Source organism: Salvelinus namaycush, chromosome 2, assembly GCF_016432855.1.
Source record: "Salvelinus namaycush isolate Seneca chromosome 2, SaNama_1.0, whole genome shotgun sequence".
NCBI lineage: Eukaryota > Metazoa > Chordata > Actinopteri > Salmoniformes > Salmonidae > Salvelinus > Salvelinus namaycush.
In genome coordinates, this window is record NC_052308.1 from 79530917 (window position 1) to 79552852 (window position 21936).

A 21936-nucleotide genomic window follows, 5' to 3' on the forward strand; every position below is an offset into this window, starting at 1 on the left:
ATGCAAACTTCTGACCCACTGGGAATGTGATGAAAGAAATAAAGCGGAAATAAATCATTCTCTCTACTATTATTCTGACATTTCACATTCTTAAAATAATGTGGTGATCCTAACTGACCTAAGACAGGGAATTTTTACTAAGATTAAATGTCAGGAATTGTGAAAAACTGAGTTTAAATATATTTGGCTAAGGTGTATGTAAACTTCCGACTTCAACTGTATGTAATGTCTAGCTAGTTTTAGCAACAGTATATTATATTAGGGGTTTTAACCGGTTCAGGGAACAGAACCAAAAACCGGAAAATAACAGAACAGAGCAATGTATTTTGCCTGTTAATGTGTATTACCTGGTTTCTAATGTGTACTATTGTGTTCATAATGTATATTACCGTGTTTAAAAATGTTTATTACTGTGTTTGTGTATTACTGTGTTTATAGTGTGTATTACTGTGATTGTAATGTGTATTACCGTAATTTCACCACTAGAGGGCAAATCATTACAGAAATGTATATATGCCAAAAAATCTATTTGTAATCCAAATTGGAAAATTTGGCGCATAATATCAGTTAATTACAGAAATAAACTCTCACATAATTTTTTCAGATGCTCGGTTAACATTTATTTTTTACAAAGTCTTTCCACGAGTGATTAATGTGCGCATAATCTGTGACATAATTAAATGCAAAAATCTGTTATATCGTTTCCCCACAATATCCAAAGTGTTCCCATTTCAATTGCTGCCACAGTTATGCATGTGCTTCTCATATTTTTATTTATTTTAGAAGCATTTAAATGTGGGCCAGTCCATGTAAACCAATTTCTGCAAGTGTAAAGGGTTAAAACTATAATTTTGATGTTTTGGATGGTCAGTTCTTACCTCCATAGCTCAGTCTATGAATTTGAGAGTGTTTTCATTTCTCCAGCCTCATCCCTCAGATGTTTACCAAAAAAGTGACTGCTTTGTTGTTGTTGGAATCCCAGATTGCTTGTCTAATGAAAGTACCATATTATTATGGTATGAAAAAGCTGTTTGCTGAGTAATAAGTCCACAGTCACAAAGGAAGTGTATGAAGATCTACATGTTTTTAATCAACGCTCAACATTTCACCATGAAAATCATATTTTATGAAACACAGGAAAATGGTAACACTTTGATCTTCAATACTTTGGTCTTGTTTATTCAGCAACTTCTTTTCCCTGTAAGAAGAAATAAATAATATAATGTATCAGTAATAATAATGAACATGATAAATATATGGATCAGCTTGGATTTTCAACTTTTAAGTACCAGCTTAGATTGAAATAATCATGTTTTTTTGCCCTACTTGACATGTGCTTCTTAGAGATCTTCAATACAGTTGAGTGTAAAAGGTCTGTATTGACCTCTGAGAAGACTGACTCATAGGTGGTGTTGATGTGGTCATATCTGAACATGAGTCAGGTATAGGTTTAGAAGCAGTTCTGTACCTTTCCAGAGTCACGGGTCTTGGCTCTGAGCTTGTTGACCTGAGTCTCAGCGATGTCAGCACGCTCCTCAGCCTCCTCCAGCTCATGCTGAACCTTCCTGAACTTAGACATATGGCTATTGGCTGCTTCCTCCTGGGTGAGGAAAAGAGAGGGAGAGCAGAATATCAGCATTCATTATATAACTTTTTCTGAAGATAAATATGTTTTAGAATGTATGCTTTCAGAGTATTTGACTAAGTACGTGACTCACCGCTTCCTCAGCCTGCCTCTTGTAGGCCTTCACTTTCATCTGCAGCTTATCTACCAGGTCCTGAAGTCTGTTAACATTCTTCTTATCCTCCTCAGTCTGTGAGAGAAGAGCAAAGAATCAATGTCCCATAGTTTTAAACTCAAACCTACAGGTGTTAGAGTCAAGTGTATAAAGAATGCACTTTCTCTTACCTGGTAAGTGAGCTCCTTGACTCTGCGCTCATATTTCCGGACTCCCTTGACTGCGTCTACACCTCTTCTCTGCTCTGCCTCCACCTCAGTCTCGAGCTCACGCACCTTTGTGGAAGACATAAACATAGGCATTTGTTTGAGCTGGTGAAATCAGATGTAACGAATCTTTGTAACACAGGTAATCTTCTCCCTAGTCAAGGAGGCACAATTGTTTTTTGTTCCTTTTCACAATTTTTATTGAAGTCGTCTGTTATTATAACAACTTTTCATTATCTAGGTCAGTTGTTCCCAAAGTGGAATTTACATTTCAAATGTTATGAATATTGATAGCAACAGCAGATTAAACAGGGATCTGTGGAAAATGTGTGCAATACAATACAATGTAATAGTATTAATCCACAATTGATGTTCTTAACCCTTAGATGCACAATATGAGCCTGGGAGGCTCACGTGATATTGGTATCCACAGTACTCCATCACTGATCATTTTCTCCCAAGTCAATTAATCTTGTATTTGTAATATATTGTATATTACTATTTATACATTGTGGCATGTATTTAGCAGTGTATAGTTCAGTACCCATATGGCCTCTAGAGGCCGACACTCGCCTGTTTTAATGATGTGAGGTTGCTTCCACCACAGATAGACAATGTTTCTACCATGGGGAGCTCGTGCTATGGCATTTAAGAGACGTTTGCCAAGTGAGTCAACAGCGAGACAGAAGCACCGACATAAAATTTATGTCATAAATTCATTTGGCAGGTAAGTGGGAAAGCTCCATATTAAAGACAGTAATGTTTCCGAAGTATGTACAAATGTTTGTTAATATGTTATGTTGTATTTTCACGTTTTTATGAACTTGTGAAAGTCCGCTAGCCTACAAGCTAATTTAGCCTTCTAGCTGGTAGCCCCACATAGCAACGCTAGCTTCCCTAGCAACGGCCATTTTGCAGCAGAGGGAATGAGTCAAGTTGCTAGCGATCTAGAGAGAGAGAAATTTAACAATGTAACTAGATGAAGCCTAACAAATGATTACAATGAGATGAATTGGATGCATGCACGGTATATTATATCGTGTGTTAATATTTATTGAGAATTGTTATTTATTATTATTATTATGAATGCAACTAGATAAATACAATACAAAAAAATACAATTGTATATCTTTATTTTAAGGTCTTGGCTGCAATTCTTCTCAACTCCACTAAAGTGAGTTGCAAAAAGTTGCGAAAATCACTGAAGCAAATCCCTCACTAACTTTAAGCACCAGCTGTCAAAGCAGCTCACAGTTCACTGCACCTGTACGTAGTCCATCTGTAAATAGCCCATCCAACTTCCTCATCCGTAAACTGTTCTTTTTTTTATATATTATTTTTTTGCTCCTTTGCACCCCAGTATCTCTACTTGCACATTCATCTTTTGCACCTCTATCACTCCAGGGTTTAATTGATAAATTGTAATTATTTCGCCACTATGGCCTATTTATTGCCTACCTTCCTTATCTTGCCTTATTTTCACACACTGTATATAGACTTTTTCTCTATTGTGTTATTGACTGTATGTTTGTTTATTCCATGTGTACCTCTGTGTTGTTGTTTGTGTCGCACTGCTTTGCATTATCTTGGCCAGGTCGCAGTTGTAAATGAGAACTTGTTCTCAACTAGCCTACCCGGTTAAATAAAGGTGAAATATATATACATTTTTTAAGTGTAACATATTCCCCAAAATGTTGATTTTGAACATAAATGCATCCTGAATTAAGCTTTTAAAACTGCTACATTTTCTCTCCGCCACATGGCAAAATGTGTAGAATTTCAAGAAATTAGCTCTAAAATTACCAAATGTTATTTCTGTCCAAAGGAAAAATGTGTAGAATAGTTGAACATTTGTTTTCAAACTGCAAAATGTTGTTTCTGATGCCAAAAGGTGACTTAAAAATGTTCTTTCCCAGGGGCCGAGACATGATTAGTCCAGCCATGCACTGCAGAAGTCGTAGCAAATCCAAAGATGGAGACTTGTAGACAATCACATTGCGACCTTAGCTAGCTAAGCTCATGCACAGAAACACATCATCGGGTCTAACAGTTGTGCTGAACTGCAAATGTTCATGCAGTCAAAAGAACTCCTTCGGTAGAAAGTTGTTTTTGATGAAAATTAAAACGTGTTCGTTTTTTACTTTCACTAGGTTGTAGTAATGACAGTTTCAGCTACTTAAAGTTGCACTCCATCATCTTAAGACATTGGCTCGAATCTAGGTCTTGCCTTTAGATTTCAAGAAAATTAACAACAAAGGATGACATTTACACTTCTCCCATAGACATCTCAAACCCTGGTCTGGTCTGAATCGCAAGCATTCCCGGAAGTCTTGCAATGTTGCACCTCTGGGTTTAGAAACTCTGTGGTAAAACTACCTGGATGCTATTTTTACTGAACTCTTAAGTAGGAATTGTATTCTGATATTATGAGGGGGTCCCTCGTGAATTTTCTATCACAAAAGGGGTCCCGTGTCCAAACGTTTGGGAACCCTTGATCTAGGTGGTTTAGGGTGCAGGTATCCTAGCAGTTAAATGTTGCTGGTTCAAATACCTGAGCCTTCAACGTGAAAAATGTGTTGATGTCCAAGGCACTTAACCCTAATTTGTACCTATCCGGTGTATATGACTTTATAGGATAAAAAGCATGTCCAGCAATCCGTCTTTCAATCCACCCTAATCCACCCTGCTGGTAACTCACCCTGGACTCCAGTTTCTGGAGCTGCTTCTTGCCTCCCTTCATGGCCAGATTCTCAGCCTCATCCAGGCGGTGCTGCAGGTCCTTGACTGTGACCTCCAGGTTCTTCTTCATCCTCTCCAGGTGAGAACTGGTGTCCTGCTCCTTCTTCAGCTCCTCAGCCATCATGGCCGCCTGGAATAATAGTTTGTTTAATTTATGCACCAATCATAACATCCCTCTGACATCTTTATTGTGGTTAACCGGCCCAGCTACCATTTCCCTTGAGGGACAAATCAAATTGATGTAATTCAAGTACTCACGTCAGTGATTGCCTTCTTGGCCTTCTCCTCTGCATTCCTGGCCTCCTGGACGATGTCGTCCACCTCTCCCTGCACCTGCACGAGGTCAGTCTCCAGCTTCTTCTTGGTGTTCAGAAGGCTGGTGTTCTGAAGGAGTAAACAAGATGATTTGTTTGACTCTCAAGAGAACTTGTAAGTCACGAGACTGAAATTATGAAAATCTAAGGCAAACACTGTCAAATTCCAGGTGTGTTTAAACTGTATACTTGGTTGAGTTTCATTAGAAATGGCATTTGACCCATACCTGGGAGTGCAGCAGGCCAACACGCTCGCTGGCATCTACCAGCTCAGTCTCAGCCACTTTGCGGCCTCTCTCTGTCTGCTCCAGAGCAACTCTCAGCTCCTCGATTTCAGCCACCATCAGGCCGTTTCTGCGCTCCACCATGGCTGCCTGCTCCTTCATGTCCTCTGCAGCGCGGACGGCATCATCAAGGTGCAGTTGGGCATCCTGGGGTTCACAATGACATACGTTCATTAGGACTTGTGGATGAAGGGGTGGTAGGATGAGTGATAGAAATGTTAATTGGGAAGAATTTACTCAATATCCTACCGTTCTACAGTATATAGTTCAATCTATTAAATTCCTCTGTTCTATTATTTTCTACAGATTCACAAACAAATCCCACTCCATTTTCAGGTGTTTGAACCTGATGTCCCAGTCCCTTTACCTTGAACTGTCCCTGGACATTCCTCAGCTGTTTCTGGGCCTCAGAGGCCATCCTGTTGGAGTGGCTCAGCTGGATCTCCATCTCGTTCAGGTCTCCCTCCATCTTCTTCTTCACCCTCAGGGCATCATTCCTGCTCCTGACCTCAGAGTCCAGGGTGCTCTGCATGGAGTCAACCACCCTCTGGCTGTTCCTCTTGATCTGCTCCATCTCCTCGTCCTTCTCAGCGATCTTCCTGTCCACCTCACCTTTGATCTGGTTCAACTCCAGCTGCACACGCAGAATCTTGGATTCCTCGTGCTCCAGTGTTCCCTGGACAAACAGAAGCAGTCAGGCCAATTGTGTTCAGTACATTTGGATGTAGGAATTAAATATATATGACTACACTAAACACCATTACAGGGAGCATTAGCCTGTAGCTGGCTTTGGCTAGTGTAACACTGCTTTCCCCATCAAACAGCTGTAGTTTGTACCTCAGCCTCCTCCAGAGCGGTCTGGATCTCAGACTTCTCTGTCTCCACGGTCTTCTTAGCCTTCTCCAGCTCATGGATGCTCTTGCCAGTCTCTCCGATCTGCTCAGTCAGGTCAGAGATCTCCTCTGCACACACACACACACACAGGAGCAGTTTAGACTTGGGGGATTTTAAGTGGATATGTCAATGTACTGAAGTTGACCTTGAATCATAATAATCGTTAATTAATTAACAGCACTTCATATGGTCTTGCAAATCTAATTACCCTCCACATCCTTTGGTTGTTCAAAGGAATAGTGATCACAGGTTAAAAAATAAATATATTTTGAACTGTACATGAAAACTCTGAAATGGTATAATAGTAGTTTTGATGATTGCAGTTCCCTCCATTTTCAAAACACTAGTCAAACATGAGCCAAATAGAACTGCTGTCAAATGCTCACGTTGCAGGTTCTTGTTCTCTCTCTTCAGAGTCTCCAGATGATCCAGAGCCTCCTCGTAGGAGTTCTTCATCTTGAAGAGTTCAGTGCTCATAGAGCGAGCCTCCTTCTGAGCTCCTTCCAGCTCAGCCTGGCCCTCCTCATACTTCTGCTTCCACTCTGCCAGAACCTAGGAGAATCCATGGGAGTTTCATCAGAAGTCGAAGATGAAGAGTTTTGAATCAGAAATATGCAACAATTTATCATATAGCAGATAGAAAATATCACCCTAGGGTGAGGTTTCTTTGTTTTCACCTTGTCAAAGTTCCTCTGCTTCTTGTCGAGGTTGGCGGCCATTGCGTTGGCTCTCTCAACATCAATCATGAGGTCCTCCACCTCTCCCTGCAGCCTCTGCTTGGTCTTCTCCAGGGAGGCGCATTTGGAGTTGGTCGCCTCAATGGTCTCCTCAGCATCCTGAAGACGCTGGGCCAGCTTCTTCCTGTTGGACAACAGAGGGAGGTTTTAGGGGCTGAAACAAATGTTACAATACATATTGATGGAACATTTTCTCAGAGTCCCCTACCACCCTCACCATCAATACCCTATATTTAATTTTTTTCTGTTGCGTGCGACTCACTTGGCCTCCTCCAGCTCCTCTGTGCGCTGGATAGCATCAGTTTCATACTTAGTCCTCCACTGAGCCACCTCACTGTTGGCCTTGGACATGCCGCGCTGCAGCTCTGCCTTGGCCTCCTGCTCCTCCTCAAACTGCTCCCTCAGGAGGTCACAGTCATGGCGGGCAGACTGAACACCGTGGGCCAATGCGTTTTTAGCCTGTGAGAGAGAAAGACAAAGAGAGATTGGAGTCAAACAAATTATAGTAGAACTCTCTGAGGGTGGTGTCGTCACCATGTATATGAAGATATGTCTTTAAACCAGGGTTCTCCAACTGGCTGGGCGTGATTTTATTTGGCCCCTCAAGTTTTCTTAATGTGTGAAAGTTAAATATTTCAAAAAAATATTTTTGAATTTCCCGCCCTGCCTTTTCAGCGGAATGTTGGGGGGGGGGTTCCGCTAGCGGAACGTGTGTCCTAGAAAGGTTAATAAAATAATATTTTGGCGGGGGGGCATAAAAGACTGTAAAAACACCAACAAATCGGCTCCAAGTGATTTTATTTTTAGAAATCCAATCCAAAGTTTTCCCATGCACAACAGACAGATATATATCATCAGAGGCATCATGCCCATATGGGGCACAGGGGCACGTACCCCCTCAGACTTGTCCTGTTGTTTCTCTGTAATACTACTAGCCACCTTGCAATTGTCTGAAGTTGGCTTTAGTCAGCCCAGACACTGTAGGTTCCCAAAATCCCAACCTCATAACTAGCTACCAAGAAGCCATTTTAGGCTATCAATCAAGGTAGAGTGGCTAGCTTGTCTAACTATCTTAGCTGGCATGCCTGCTGGAAAGGCTGGTAGACTTAAGAAAAGCAAGCAATAACTAAATGTACTGAATGAGTCTCAAATTCCTTTCAATCTTTTACCCAGATTTTAACAGAGATGAAGAGAAGCATATTTAGTTTCTTTAAAAAAAGAACCACCAGTCAGGAAGACACAGACAGTGAAGAGGTATGCTTAGATATGTTTTTTACAATGAATTAAGTATAAATATTATGGCTATAGATTGCAGGAAAAGCTGTTTCAGGTGTTTGAAAAATGCAAAAATCTCCAACTTCAGGACGGGGGCCTACCCCTCCTCAGGACCGCACCCCCAGCCACCATCACATACTTTGTGACCCATCAGATTTTTGTTTTTGGTGCATGACGTCCCTGTATGTGATTGCATACATGCAAGGTTTGAAATTATGTTTTAGTCAAATATTATATATGTTTGTGCTTCTTCCGTTCAATTGGCAGTCTACAAATTATTTGTAATTATGTCCCGACCATCCACTCAAGAAAAAAAATCAGTACATGGCTGAATCAAGTTGAAGATCCCTGCTCTAAACTCTGGGGTCGGTGGAGTCCATTTTGGGTCCCTTACCTTGACCTCTTCCTCAATCAGCCTCTTCAGCTCCTCCACCTGCTGGGTGAAGGCCTGTTTTCCTCTGGTCAGCTGAGACACCAGGGCTTCCTTCTCCTCCAGCTGGCGGCCAAACTCACCTGCAGGGATAGGGGGATATCTTGTTAATGACGTCTCTGTTTTCTAAGATGGAAATGTATTTTAATGTATCATAGGGCAATGTTGTTCGGTAGTTTCTATTGTACAATTCACCATGTGGACCAGTGGAGGCTCCGCAGAAGAGGAAGGGGAGGATCATCCTCCTCAGTGAAATTACATTGACTTCAATAACAAAACCAAGGAGGCTCATGGTTCTCACCCCCTTCCAGACACTTACACAGTAGTAATGATGACATACTACAACCTATCATAGCTCTTGCAGCATGAACTGATATGTCCACTCAATCAAAGGACCAGAGAATGAGTCTAGTGCAGAAAGCATATGCTACAGCTAGCTAGCACTGCAGTGCATAAAATGTGGTGAGTAGTTGACTCAAAGAGAGAGAAAGAACATAGTTTAACAGATTAATTTCTTTAAAAATGAGGGAGAAGCAAGAAAGAGAGAGAGATGTATTTTTTTCACTTAGCTAGCAAATTCAGCTAGCTAGTTTAGCCTACTCAAAAACCTGACTCAAACAGAGAGGGATGCTATGTTAGTTAGCTGTCTGTGGCTATCTAACAATAGAACTCTTCCAAGCCAAGGTAAGCTTTTGGTTTTATTAATTTATTGCCAGCGGGATCCACTGTGTAACTGCTAAACTGCTTGCTGACTGTACTGCATTATTGTAGCGGGTTTACTAAAGCGTTAGTAGCTACGTTGACTAGCTATGATGTTAGCTAATATGGTGACATCGATAGAGGCTGTGTGTAGCGGTTAGTGTTTATGCTATGAAGGTTTGGCTTGGAAAGTTTTGGAAAGCTGATGTGTTTTGCACTGAAGTCCAGAAGGTAAAAGGTGAGACGAGGAGAGCACGTAGATGCTAGAAGGAATTATACAACGAGCAAAATGATCATGCTGTTTGTATGTGGTTTCTATGAAAGTGAACTTTGTTTGCGTGTGATCAGGGTAGTATTCATTCCGCACATTCTGTTGAAAACCTTTCTTAAACGGAACAAAATAGAACAAAATTAGGATAAACATACCTGAATTTGTCCAATAGAAACTCTTGTTTGCAACTGTTGGACTAATGATTACAACCTAAATCAGCTGGATGCAGGCAAGAGTGTGCAAGGCAGTATTGAATGTATCACGGTCTCTCATCTCGATTACTCAAATGTTTCTCTCGACCTGTGCACATACGTTGTAAACTGTCTAGGCTAGGTTGCAGCAACCTCATGATGGGTATATGGAACATTTGAGTATCATGTAGTACTCTAAACTATCGATGTTACATTGAGCTGGGTGAATCGAATATGAATTAGAGTCATCCAATATGCTGTAACAGAAATAAGGCCAAGCTCCTACAAAAAAAATTATTGTCCTCCTTCATCTTAAACATCACCGACCGGCACTAATGTGGACTATGGACATAAATCCCCAAGACATTTTATTGTGTTCTACTGAAGTAAAGCATTAGTTTGTTGTTCATTGCTGGTGGTACCATTTTCTGTCAGGAGTCTGGCCCTCTGTCCGCTGATGTCGTTGACCTGGCGAACATTCTCATCATTCTTAGTCTTGAGCTCACTCAGCTGGTCCTCAAGAGTACGACACATCTTCTCCAGGTTGCCCTGTTAGTGAAACATGTTCCATCATTACTTTATATATGTGACTCCTGTCAACTTCAGTTCACTTGAATGGTAATGTAGTTGACCCTCCTCAACACTGCTTGACCAAAACATTACTACTCACCTTAGCCTTGGCGACGGCCTCCATGTTGCTAGAGAGGTCATCAATCTCCATCTTGTACTCGCTCTTCTCCTTCTCCAGCTTCTGCTTGACGCGCTGCAGGTTGTCGATCTGCTCCCCGAGCTCAGCCACACTATCGGCCTGCTTCTTGCGCAGAGCGGCGGCTGTGGCCTCATGCTGCAGGGTGGACTCTTCAAGATCACGACGCAGCTTCTGGAACTCAGCCTCACGCTTCTTGTTCATCTCAATCTGAGCAGCAGTGGCGCCTCCGGCCTCCTCCAGCCTCTCGCTGATCTCCTCAAGTTCCCTGGAGAGATCGGCCCTCTGCTTCTCAACCTTAGCCCTGGCAGCACGCTCAGCCTCAATTTCCTCCTCCAGCTCCTCAATACGGGCCTAGAACAGGGGGCAGGAGCAGGGGGGATGAACACTACAATACAGTTGAAACAATGAACCTCACAAAATAATACTAGCATGTGTATTTTGCATTAGTCTGTTAATACAAAGACAGTTAATATATTCAGTAGAGTGTCCTATTCAGGAACCAAACTACCATTTTGAAGCACCGTCTTTACAACAGTAAGAAGCACTAGCAAGAAGCACCATCTTCCAACTTTTTCAGCCATCAGAATCTACCGGAAAAAATGTGTGCTACCAGAATAATGTTTTTCAAGTCTGTGCATTCCGGAGCTTTGTACCTGGATGTGTCTGGAGCTTAGATCCCTAGATCCTCTACAGTACCTGGAGTTCCTTGATCTTCTTCTGCAGCTGAGCTCCCAGAGACTGCTCATCCTCAATCTTGCTGAGGAGCTGAGTGGTCTCAAACTCCTTCCTGAGAAACACAAATATGCCGATTGCAGAGTTAGTTTCGGTTCGATAGTGTAAAGGTAGAGGATCAAACCGTTCACATTGCTTTTAAAGGGATACTTCAGCATTTTGGCAATTAAGCCCTGTATCTACTTCCCCAGAGTCAGATGAACTTGTGGATACCAGTTTTATGTCTCTGCATCCAGTATGAAGGAAGTTAGAAGTAGTTTTGCAAGCCAATGCTTACTAGCATGCTAGCAGTTACCATAGAATTCCAGTCATTGCGCTAACAGTTAGCAACTTCAAACTGCATGCAGAGGCATAAAAATGGTATTCACGAGTTCATCTGGCTCTGGGGAAGTAGATCAAGGGCTTCCAAAATCCTGAAGTATCCCTTTAAGAATCACATGAATATGCTGATTCACAATTACAAGAATTAGCCAAAAACAACAATTATAGCAGATAATACTGTAGTCATTTGTTTGTGTTTACTTCTTGATTTTCTCATCAGCTTGCTGCTTGTCATTCTCCAGGTCCATTATGGACTCCTGGGCCAGTTTCAGATCTCCCTCCAGCTTTCTCTTGGATCTCTCAAGGTCCATACGGAGCTTCTTCTCTTGCTCCAGAGAACCCTCAAGCTAGAAGATAAAAACACATATATTGTTCAAATCTAAACAACTGAAGATAATATCATCTTACATACTATCATGGCCAAAATGTCAAACTCCACTCACGTCGTCCACTTGCTGTTCCAGCTTGGTCTTGGCCTTGGTCAGAGTGTTGACTTTGTCCTCCTCTGCCTGCAGGTCATCCAGTGTCTGCTGGTGGGCCTCTTGGAGGGCTTTCTTCTCCTTGGTCAGCTTGGCAACACTCTCATCCATAGACGCCATCTCCTCTGTCAGGTTTTTAACCTGGAAATGGCCACAACATAATTATACTTCACCATAAAGGGGAGATATAGTTTGTTCGTTTAATTTAGATTAGAAATGAATCAACAATTACTGTACTATAGATTCAACACTAGATGGCAGTGTTCACCATGCCAATGTTTCGAATGGAAGTCATAAATGAGGGGGAGCAGAACATGCAATGAATTTTGGAAGTACCCCGCATCTGAAATTCCACTATTGTTTCTTAATTTTTCCTGCACCCCCAGTACGACTTGAATTCCATTTCTGTTAAGCTATGTTTTGAGTTGATTATTGTTTGGTTAGACTGTCTATGATAAGACCCAAGACCTTGTTTTCAGTGGCGTGCTTCTCCTTCTCCACTTTGGCCAGGGTGAGCTCCAGGTCATCAATGTCCTTCTTCAGTTCAGAGCACTCATCCTCCAGCTTCCTCTTCTTGGCAGTCAACTCAGCATTGATCTCCTCCTCATCCTCCAGCCTCTCGGTCGTCTCTTTGAGTTTGGCCTCCAGCTGGATCTTGCTCTTGATGAGCCCCTCGCACCTTTCCTCAGCATCGTTCAGACTCTCTCCTTCCTGGTTTCAGAACAGGAGAAGAAATCAGCAACCTAACTTTTTGTATGAAAATATAGACTTAATTTAGTCAAATAGGTCAGACCAAATCATGAAATATATAAATATCATGGGCAATAACAGTGTGCGTGAGTCTGTATGTGTGTTTAAATGTTTGTGTAAATGTGCCCTTATGAAGGTCGTTGCTCACTCACAGATGTGACTTGGAGTGCCAGGTCATTCTTCTCCTGCATCAGGGCCACCAACTTCTCCTCCATTTGCTTCTTTGTGGACAGAGCCTTGGCCAGGTCTGTCTTCATCTTCTCATAGTTCTCCTTCATGTTGGCCAGCTCCTTCTCAGTCTCAGCGCTCTGCAGCAGGGGCTTGATCTTGAAGTACAACTTCATCCATGGCCAGGTTTTCACATTCATGAATGAGCGAATATTGTACTGGATGGTGTAAATTGAATCTCTGGTCGACAGAAAGGACAGAGTGGCATGGTGAGTGACATCCCACTGGGCACAGAATCCTTAGTTGCTACATCCATTTCTGGACTAAATTAATTAACCCAAAAGCTTTAGTTGACCATTATAAGATGTACTTTCTCATTCTGAACAACTCACAGCATGTACAGTATGTAATCATAATGCATTAGATACAGGTGGTTGACAGAAAGCTTTGCCAAGATGTCTACTATTCCTCACCTCCTCTCCATCATCTTGCTAAACTCTCTCCTCATGAGGAATCCACGGCTGAGAGCCTGGACCATGCCGACCAGAGAGGCCAGCTTCTCATCTCTCATCTCCTCCAGGACACCCAGCAGACCGGCTTTGAAGAAGACCTGAGACACAGGTTAACATGGTCAATGGAACCACAGATGGTGACAGATAGAAAGGGTTGAATCAAAAGAGGGGAACAACACCACTTGATTGATTTAAACAACATTAACTTTGCAACGGTTACAAACAAACCATGTGATCGGTTGTTTCTAAATTGTTAGTTATTGTACAGTTGTATATTAATAATGTACACACATACAGATAACTGCAGCCATACCACTCTAACACAATGCACATGATAATGAGTTTAGTTTCTCGTCTATACTTGTGATGCATGAATTTGAAGAAAAACACTACAATGTTTTCCACCTTTTCCATTAGTTAACTGAAGAAGAAAGAAGAAAATAATGGATATGCCAACTGAAGAGATTTTAAATTATCATTAAAGTTGTTTTTTGACAAACCTTGGTGTGTCCAAATTTGTAATCCTCGTGATTCACATCAATGGACCCAAGCAGCTTCTCAGAAGCCTTCTTGTTGTCCATGAACTGGCCCTCAGGGATGACACTGGCATTCAGTACTTTGTACCTGAATGAGGAGAAATGTGTAACATATGTCAAGTTGTAATATGTTGGTTATATTACGTAAAAGGTAAGACTATTCTGATGCTGGGAAAACCTTGGAGCAGATATTTCTGTGGTTGTGTGTGTGTGTGTGTGTGTGTGTGTGTGTGTGTGTGTGTGTGTGTGTGTGTGTGTGTGTGTGTGTGTGTGTGTGAGAGAGTGTGTACCTCTGCTTGAAGTCAGCATAGATGATTCTGCTGGGGAAGCCCTTTCTGCAGATCCTGATACCCTCCAGTACACCATTACACCTGAGCTGGTGGATAACCAGGAAGTTCTCCATCAAACCTGGTAAAACAAACCAAGTCTATTTTAATTTGTAAGTCGCTCTGGATAAGAGCGTCTGCTAAATGACTTAAATGTAAATGTTAATACTTATGAACAGATTAAAGATTGGGATTGTTAAAGTCACTGACACTGTACTGATAAGATGACATATTTAACTCAATATTTCTTGTACCTGGAGTCTTTGACTCGTTGGGGATCAGGCAGCGCACAAAGTGAGGATGAGTGCTCCTCAAGTTGGTCATCAGCTTATGTAAGTTCTCCTGTAAGAGGGTTACAAACCATTTTCTCAGACGTACTGTAGTTTATGATAATTGCACCTTTTGAAGGACTGAATCTACACATTTCAGAAGCTCACCCTGAACTGGGAGGACACTGTCTGCATGGAACCACCCTTCTTCTTGCCTCCTTTTTTGGTTGTATCTGTTAAAATGGGGAAAAGTAAAAGATAACTAGAAAAGTACATTTCCTAGAGGGAGTGGAATAAATATAATAATTAGAAGAGTGTGTAAGAAATCTAGAGTGGTTGTCTTCAGCAAGCACACTAATTATAAACCAGAGAATCTCTGGTTAACTTCACACGTATCTAGATGCAAATGCTGCCAGTGAGATTGTGTAGAATAACACCTATAGTATGTGTAAATTAACCCAGTAATAAACCTTGAGAAATTGTGATATATTCAAAGACTAAAGAAAATTGTAGCTAGTGCGTAATTAAATGATTTGACGTGATGCTAGTCTTACCCTCAGGTGGGGCAGCAGGATACAGGACAGACAGAATTTTGACTCCTGACTTCCCGTACAGTTGACAAACTGAGTCGTTCAGGGGGTCCTTGTTCTTCTCCAGCCACCCAGTGATGTTGTAGTCCACAGTTCCGGCGTAGTGCACCAGGGAGAAGTGGGCCTCTGCCTTGCCTTTGGCAGGCTTGGGCTTCTCAAACGCCTGTGTTTTGCCAAGATGCTGGGCATATAGCTTGTCCTTGAAGGTGGTGTCTGAAGACTTGGGGAACATGCACTCCTCTTCAAGGATGGAGAAGATGCCCAATGGCTTCACGAAAAGAGATTTGTATCAAATTAGTGATATTTACACTTAGGATCACATTCATTACTTTAGTAAACATGCTATTATAGGATTATATTCATTTAGAGGCACATAATAGGAAACATATTGAAATCTCAACAGTCAGATACTGATAATATTGTCACGTTCCTGACCTGTTTTCTGTTGTTTTTGTATGTGTTTGACGGTCAGGGCGTGAGTTTGGGTGGGTAGTCTATGTTATGTGTTTCTATGTTGGTTAAAGGGTGACCTGATATGGCTCTCAATTAGAGGCAGGTGGTTTTCATTTCCTCTGATTGAGAGCCATATTAAGGTAGGTGTTTTCACATTGATTGTTGTGGGTGGTTGTCTCCTGTGTCAGTGTATGTTACGCCACGCGGGACTGTTTCGGTTTTGTTTGTTCGTTCGTTTTATGTAGTCAGTTTTCCTGTTCTTGCGTTCTTCGTGTTTCATGTAAGTTCGTCGTCCAGGTCTGTCTACGTCGTTTGTTGTTTTGTAATTATTCAAGTGTTCGTCGTGTTTTCTGTTTTGTTGATTAAAAATCATGTCTTATCACAACGCTGCATTTTGGTCTAATCCTTGCTACTCCTCTTCGGATGAGGAGAAGGAGGAAGCCCGTTACAAATATCTCACACAGCGCTCCATTTGAGCTTTGCTGTTGAGGTCCATTATAATCCTCACAGACATCTTACCTTCTCAATAAGCTCAATGCAGGCAGCCAAGTCCATGCCGAAGTCAATGAAGGCCCAGACGATTCCCTCCTTCTTGTACTCCTCTTGCTCCAGGACGAACATGGTGTGGTTGAAAAACTGTTGCAGTTTCTCATTGGTGAAGTTGATGCACAGCTGCTCCATGCTGTTGTACTGTTGATGGAATTTTAAAAGGGATCATTTCATCATACAAGACTGTAATCCATCTCAATCACATCTAATTGTCTTGTTCTGTTGTCATACTCACATCAAAGATCTCAAACCCGGCAATGTCAAGCACACCGATATAGAACTGCCTTGGATTCTTGGTGTCCAACATCTCATTGATACGGATGACCATCCACAAGAACATCCTCTCATAGATAGACTTGGCCAGAGCCATGACTGAGTTATTAACCTGCAATGATAATACCTCAAATTAATACATGAGATATTGACCATGTCTAGTGATAAGGTGATAATAATTTTGGGAAAATAACATCACTATTCAAAAAAAGCAATGCACTCGTCCCCAAAATAATTCCGGTCCACAGAGAATGGTAAAAGCTTTGTTTGGCTGCCTTACCTGAGGCACAGTCTGTCCCTTGGTCACATACTCATTGCCGACCTTCACTCTGGGGTAGCACAGAGCCTTCAACATCTCAGCTGAGTTCAGGCCCAGCAGGTAGGCGATTTTATCAGCCACTGGAGAGAGAACCAACAACAACAGACTCAGGGACACAAGATCACTTGTTTCTGATTTCACACTGACAAAATAGTTTGGTTAACTTCTTTGTGGGTTAGGTTTTGATTCACCCACATTTCTGGAGGTTGTAATTTGTTCTCCAAAAATGATCTCCTGCCTGACTTTCATGTGGCACTGTCTGTCTTAGGTGTTCTATTTCTATGTTGGGGAATGGAACTAATGTTCTACATATTGTATATCTATGAGTGGGACTCACCCTCTGTGCCGTCTGGCTCAGCCTGCTCCTCACGCTGCTTCTGCTTGAATTTCAAGTTGCCATGGTGCAATACAGCTCCTGTCAGCTTGTAGATGCCAAGCTTCTCTTCATTAGTGAAGCCCAGGATGGTAATGGCATCCTGGCATTAAAGAGGAAGTACAACAGTGATGAACTGAACGGTAGTTTGCTCAGTTACACTACAGTTCTGTGCTGCTCACTGCAGAACAAATGGGATGGATAGATGTGACTGGCTTCTCTGTTCCTCATGATTACGCTTGGCCAACACATTAGTAGATGGCAGCACAGTTCCACAGGGCACTTAGTGGTGCTCTCTTCTGGAAGGCACGAAAGAGTTCCTTGAGACACGCCTAACCCCTAACTAACAAGGCATTTAGTATCAAACAAAAACATACATAAACATTCCCAGCTGCCACCAAGTTGGAATTGCACAGAGCATTCAGTGTGTTTCGTGGCCTTACCCATTCCCTATGTAGAGTTTGGTTAACCCTTTGTTTGACTCACATCTGTGGCATCCAGCTCTTCCTTGTCGTTGATGCTGGCCACAGTGATCTGACCCTGGCTGCACATGGGGAAGTCGTAGGGGTTGGTGGTGATGAGCGACATTTCTGTGGACAACGGAGAACAGCTTGTCAGCTAAATCTCTTAGAATTCTGCTGTCCTACCTTTACAGTATCTCTCCCTCCTTTACTCAATAGATGGACTCAATTATACATGTAGTATATAATAAATAGCATCAAAAGAGGAGACTGAGACTTGTGGACTAGTGCATCACAGTGCATTACTTGATAGATATTTCCCAAAGACCTTCCAAATGTCTAGATGCCTTGTTACCTTGGATGTACTCATTGTAATAGTATTATTAGTGGGACTATGAATATTTTTAACAAGTTCCACAGATGAGGGTGGGAATAATTTCCCCTGAACCTCTACTTTGTCGTACCAACTATGTCAGGTTTGTGGCCTGTCATCATCTGGAAGAAGATGTGGTAGCCTCTCTCATCGGGCAGCTGGAAGGACACTCTGGACTTCTCCAGCAGGTCTGAGGGTGAAAGAGAGGGAAAGAGATTATAATATTAGATTACATTTGTCTATATGATCTCCAAAAAAGACTCTGTGTGAATTTATGAAAGCATTGAGAAACAATCAAAACCAACTCACAGGTCTCAATGTCAGCTTTAGCCAGTTTACCACCTTGGAAGTGAATCCTGATGAATTTACCCTATAGTAGAGCATGGGGGTTAGAAATAGGTCAACAAAATAATCTAACATTTTACTTTGATAGACCCCTTTAAAATGTTACAGTTTGTTGCACATCTATTTATATAACAATAGGGAACTACTGAATTACATTTTTCCTGTGGAAGGTAACTTCCACAGTGTGACCTTTATACTTACAAAGCGTGACGAGTTGTCGTTCCTCACTGTCTTGGCATTACCGTAAGCCTCCAGCAGAGGGTTAGCTGCAATGATCTGATCCTCAAGAGACCCCTGATTGAGACAAACATAAGTTGCTCAGAAACTGGTAAAGCACATATTTCTCGATTGATCACTTTTCTTGAAACATGATTCAACCAAACTGAAATAAGAAGGCAAACATAAGAACAACCTACCTGCATTTTGCTGGGGTCAACTTCCTTCTTCTTCTCTCCACCAGACACTGCAATGGTGGCGAAGTACTGGATGACACGCTTGGTGTTGACAGTCTTTCCTGCACCGGATTCTCCACTGGTTTATATGACAGAGAAAGAGGGGTTTTAGTTACATGTTTGAGTGTCAGATTGGCTTTCACTAAGAAATAGCATAGAAAAATACACTGTTAACCTGTGTTCTGACATAAATCATTAACAAATACTCCTTCTCATCGACTCGTTATTACACATAGCCTAATGCTCTAATCTATTCATAATGTCATGTATTTCATCACACCAAGTGACCCAACTTATTACAATAGAAACACTTTCTCAAGTGACATTTTAGTAAACAACTTACGTAATCAGGACTGACTGGTTCTCCTTATCTGGAACCAAAAAACACATTGCTTATCATACTCAAGCAACAATCAGGGGACATTATTTATTTCAAAGCATCACCACGAATTTCAATTTGGAACATTTTCCATTCAAGGGTAGTGAGATCAGATAGAAATGAGATATTCCCAGCAAACTGTTCTAACCTAGACTAGAAAACAGTAGATACTTCTCTAAAGCATATTTTAACATCCATCTATCCATCCATCCATCTGTAAGCATTTATGGACATCCATCTATCCATCCAACCATCCATCCTTCATCCATCCATCCAATCATCCATCCAACCAACCATCCATCCAACCATCCTTTCATCCATCCATTCTTCCATCCATCCAACCATCCATCCATCCATCCATCCAGCCATGAGAGCTCGTACCAATCATCATGAACTGAAAGGCGTTGTCAGAGACGGAGAAGATATGGGGTGGAGCCTCCATCCTCTTCTTCCCTCTGTAGGCGTTGACAACCTCTTCGTCGTACACTGGCAGCCACTTGTAGGGGTTCACCGTGGCACAGAAGAGCCCAGAGTAGGTCTGGATGAAAGCATTAATTTAGGAGATGAACAAAGTCTGATTGACTTTTACCTGGATTTATGTGAGGATGTGGTTGTACTTTGGTAAACTGATGTGGGTCTACTGTATTGATATGTTTTGGTTTCTACCATTCATTTATGTGTAGTAATGTATGTGTGAATTTATTATGTTCATATATGTGTGTGTTTGTATGTGCAGGTTTCTTACATAGATCATCCATGCTGCATAACGCTCTTTGAGGTTATACAACACAGAGGCTTCATTCAGGTAGGTCATCATGGCCATGTCCTCAATCTTGTCGTACTTAGGGGGATTCATCTCGAAGATGTCTGCATCTTTGAACACTTTTCCTTCCTGAAACAGTCAGAAATCTAGATTACACACAGATCAAACTGGACATGACTGAATGATTTTTGCTCATTAAATACAAGTACAATCGTTTAAAAAATGCATATCAATATTTAATCCAACTACATATTCTTGACTAGTCAATAACAAAAAATCTATGCAATTTTTAAATAGCTGTGTTGATGTGTTTGAAGGTTATATTCTGGCTACAAAAAAAACAAGAAATCCTTCATAATATTTATTTTGTTAAAGATTTTATATTGAAATGTTTTTAATAATTTTGATGATTTTTCAAGAAACAGAGTAATTACACAAACTTGAACTTGAATAATTTTCAAATCAGACTTACCTCCTTAGTGCCGTCAGGTTTCGTGACTGTCACAGTACACTTCCCGTCGGCCCTAGCAGTGACCAGACCCTTAAGGTACAGCTCCGCCTTGTCTGCCACATAGCAGGCGTTCTTTGAATCAAAGGGTGCGGCTTGTGCCTCCATCCTCTCCTTCTCAGATTTACGGAGGTATATGGCAGCCTTGCCGTAGATTTGCATCTCAGCGTCCGTACTCATGGTGACGGATAACTAGGAAAGAGATGAAACAAGAAACATTATTGACTCTGTGGTGCTTCCTCCCCAGTCAACAGAGTTAGGTGAGTAGTATCTCTAACAGAATATTCTCATCACTTTTTATTTGAAGAGTCAAACCGTATTTCACCTTGTTTTTCCCCTCCTACAGATGAATGTGTACTTCTTAGAGGACCCTGTGAAACATAAGGTGTTGTGAAAACGCACAAGTGTAAAGCAGTTGAGGCTGCTGAGGGGAGGACGGCTCATAATAATGACTGGAGCGTAGCAAATGGAATGGCATCAAACACCTGGAAACCATGTGTTTGATGTATTTGATACCATTCCACCCTTTCCACTCCAGTCACTACCACAAGCCCATCCTCCCCAATTAAGGTACCACCAACCTCCTGTGGTCCAAAGCCTCGTCATTTAGTCCCCGAAGGGATAGAAAGCATTTATCTCAGTCATTACAGCCATGTCCAATTCAACTACAGGTGCAACTGGTAACTTTCATTTTCCTAGTGGCAACTCACTTTATTTTTATTCAAATGAATACCACTGAAACCCCAGTTACATTCTAGACCACCCCCTCAATTTACAAACAAGACCATAAATGAAAGTTACTGATTTAAAGTAAAACATTTGAAGTTAAAAAAAAAAAGTTACATTGTAAACTAATGCCTTTTGATTGCATATTGTCAAATCTTACATACAAGGGACATGCAGAATTAAATTCAAACAGTGCAGTTAGCTACTGCCTCAGATGCTGAGTGCAAAGATGAGACAAATGTAAAAATCTGAGGAGGTGGAGAGAGTCTTACCACAGAGGAAGAAGGTATCTGACTTATGGATGCTGGGGCCTCAGCCTCCTTATATCTGGTTGGAAGTGCCAACCAAGCAAAAGTTAATTATGGACTACTCTGGGAAAGGAAATAAATTGGATGACAGACCTCTGTGTGTCTGTGTATCACTAGCACCTCCCACTTCCAGGAACACCACACTCCCATTACATTACTTTTTAATGTCATATTTGTCTCTGAAGCGAGATTTGATTTCTAATAGTTATAACAATGTCAAAAATGTGATTTATCAAACTGATTCCAGTATTACTCCCACTGACCCTCAAATACTGTAATGGGGTGAGTCCATGAGTCCATGTTCCACCACTATTTAGTTCCATTTTAGTGCATTAATCCTCATCAACAACTTTATATATATGTTCACCTGTTATTTCTATTATTTAGCTTGTAAACACATCTGAACTGTCTCCTCACCTCATGCTTGTGACGGAGTTGGCCGTTACCTCGTGCTTTGCTTAATTTGATTTATCACCCTGGTGG

General features: G+C 41.5%; 1 protein-coding gene across 1 annotated transcript; it reads right to left on the reverse strand.

The window, feature by feature from the left end:
* Positions 1 to 1064: 1064 nt before the first annotated feature.
* Positions 1065 to 20599, reverse strand: LOC120019410 (myosin heavy chain, fast skeletal muscle-like). Its single transcript, XM_038962702.1, has 39 exons — positions 20384 to 20599; positions 19894 to 20040; positions 19530 to 19686; positions 19113 to 19140; positions 18755 to 18848; positions 18519 to 18611; positions 18282 to 18342; positions 18064 to 18162; positions 17625 to 17728; positions 17103 to 17241; positions 16727 to 16845; positions 16409 to 16558; positions 16144 to 16314; positions 15136 to 15439; positions 14750 to 14814; positions 14567 to 14654; positions 14277 to 14394; positions 13951 to 14074; positions 13412 to 13548; positions 12923 to 13178; positions 12489 to 12731; positions 11985 to 12161; positions 11743 to 11888; positions 11185 to 11275; positions 10450 to 10839; positions 10202 to 10328; positions 8583 to 8701; positions 7176 to 7372; positions 6854 to 7037; positions 6563 to 6728; positions 6120 to 6244; positions 5650 to 5958; positions 5226 to 5429; positions 4943 to 5068; positions 4644 to 4814; positions 1910 to 2014; positions 1719 to 1814; positions 1469 to 1600; positions 1065 to 1198 (listed from the first exon to the last, which is right to left on the reverse strand). Exons 1-39 carry the CDS (start codon positions 20597 to 20599, stop codon positions 1178 to 1180), a joined length of 5799 nt encoding a protein of 1932 aa, XP_038818630.1. The 3' UTR covers positions 1065 to 1177.
* Between the last annotated feature and the right edge of the window lie 1337 nt (positions 20600 to 21936).

Coding starts and splice junctions, on each gene's coding strand:
- LOC120019410 (XM_038962702.1), bottom strand. CDS start 20,599: ATGAGTACGGACGCTGAGATGCAAATCTACGGCAAGGCTGCCATATAC. Junction 18,343..18,518: donor ACGACAACTCGTCACGCTTT/GTAAGTATAAAG, acceptor GCTCTACTATAG/GGTAAATTCATCAGGATTCA. Junction 15,440..16,143: donor GCATTGAGCTTATTGAGAAG/GTAAGATGTCTG, acceptor CTTTTCGTGAAG/CCATTGGGCATCTTCTCCAT.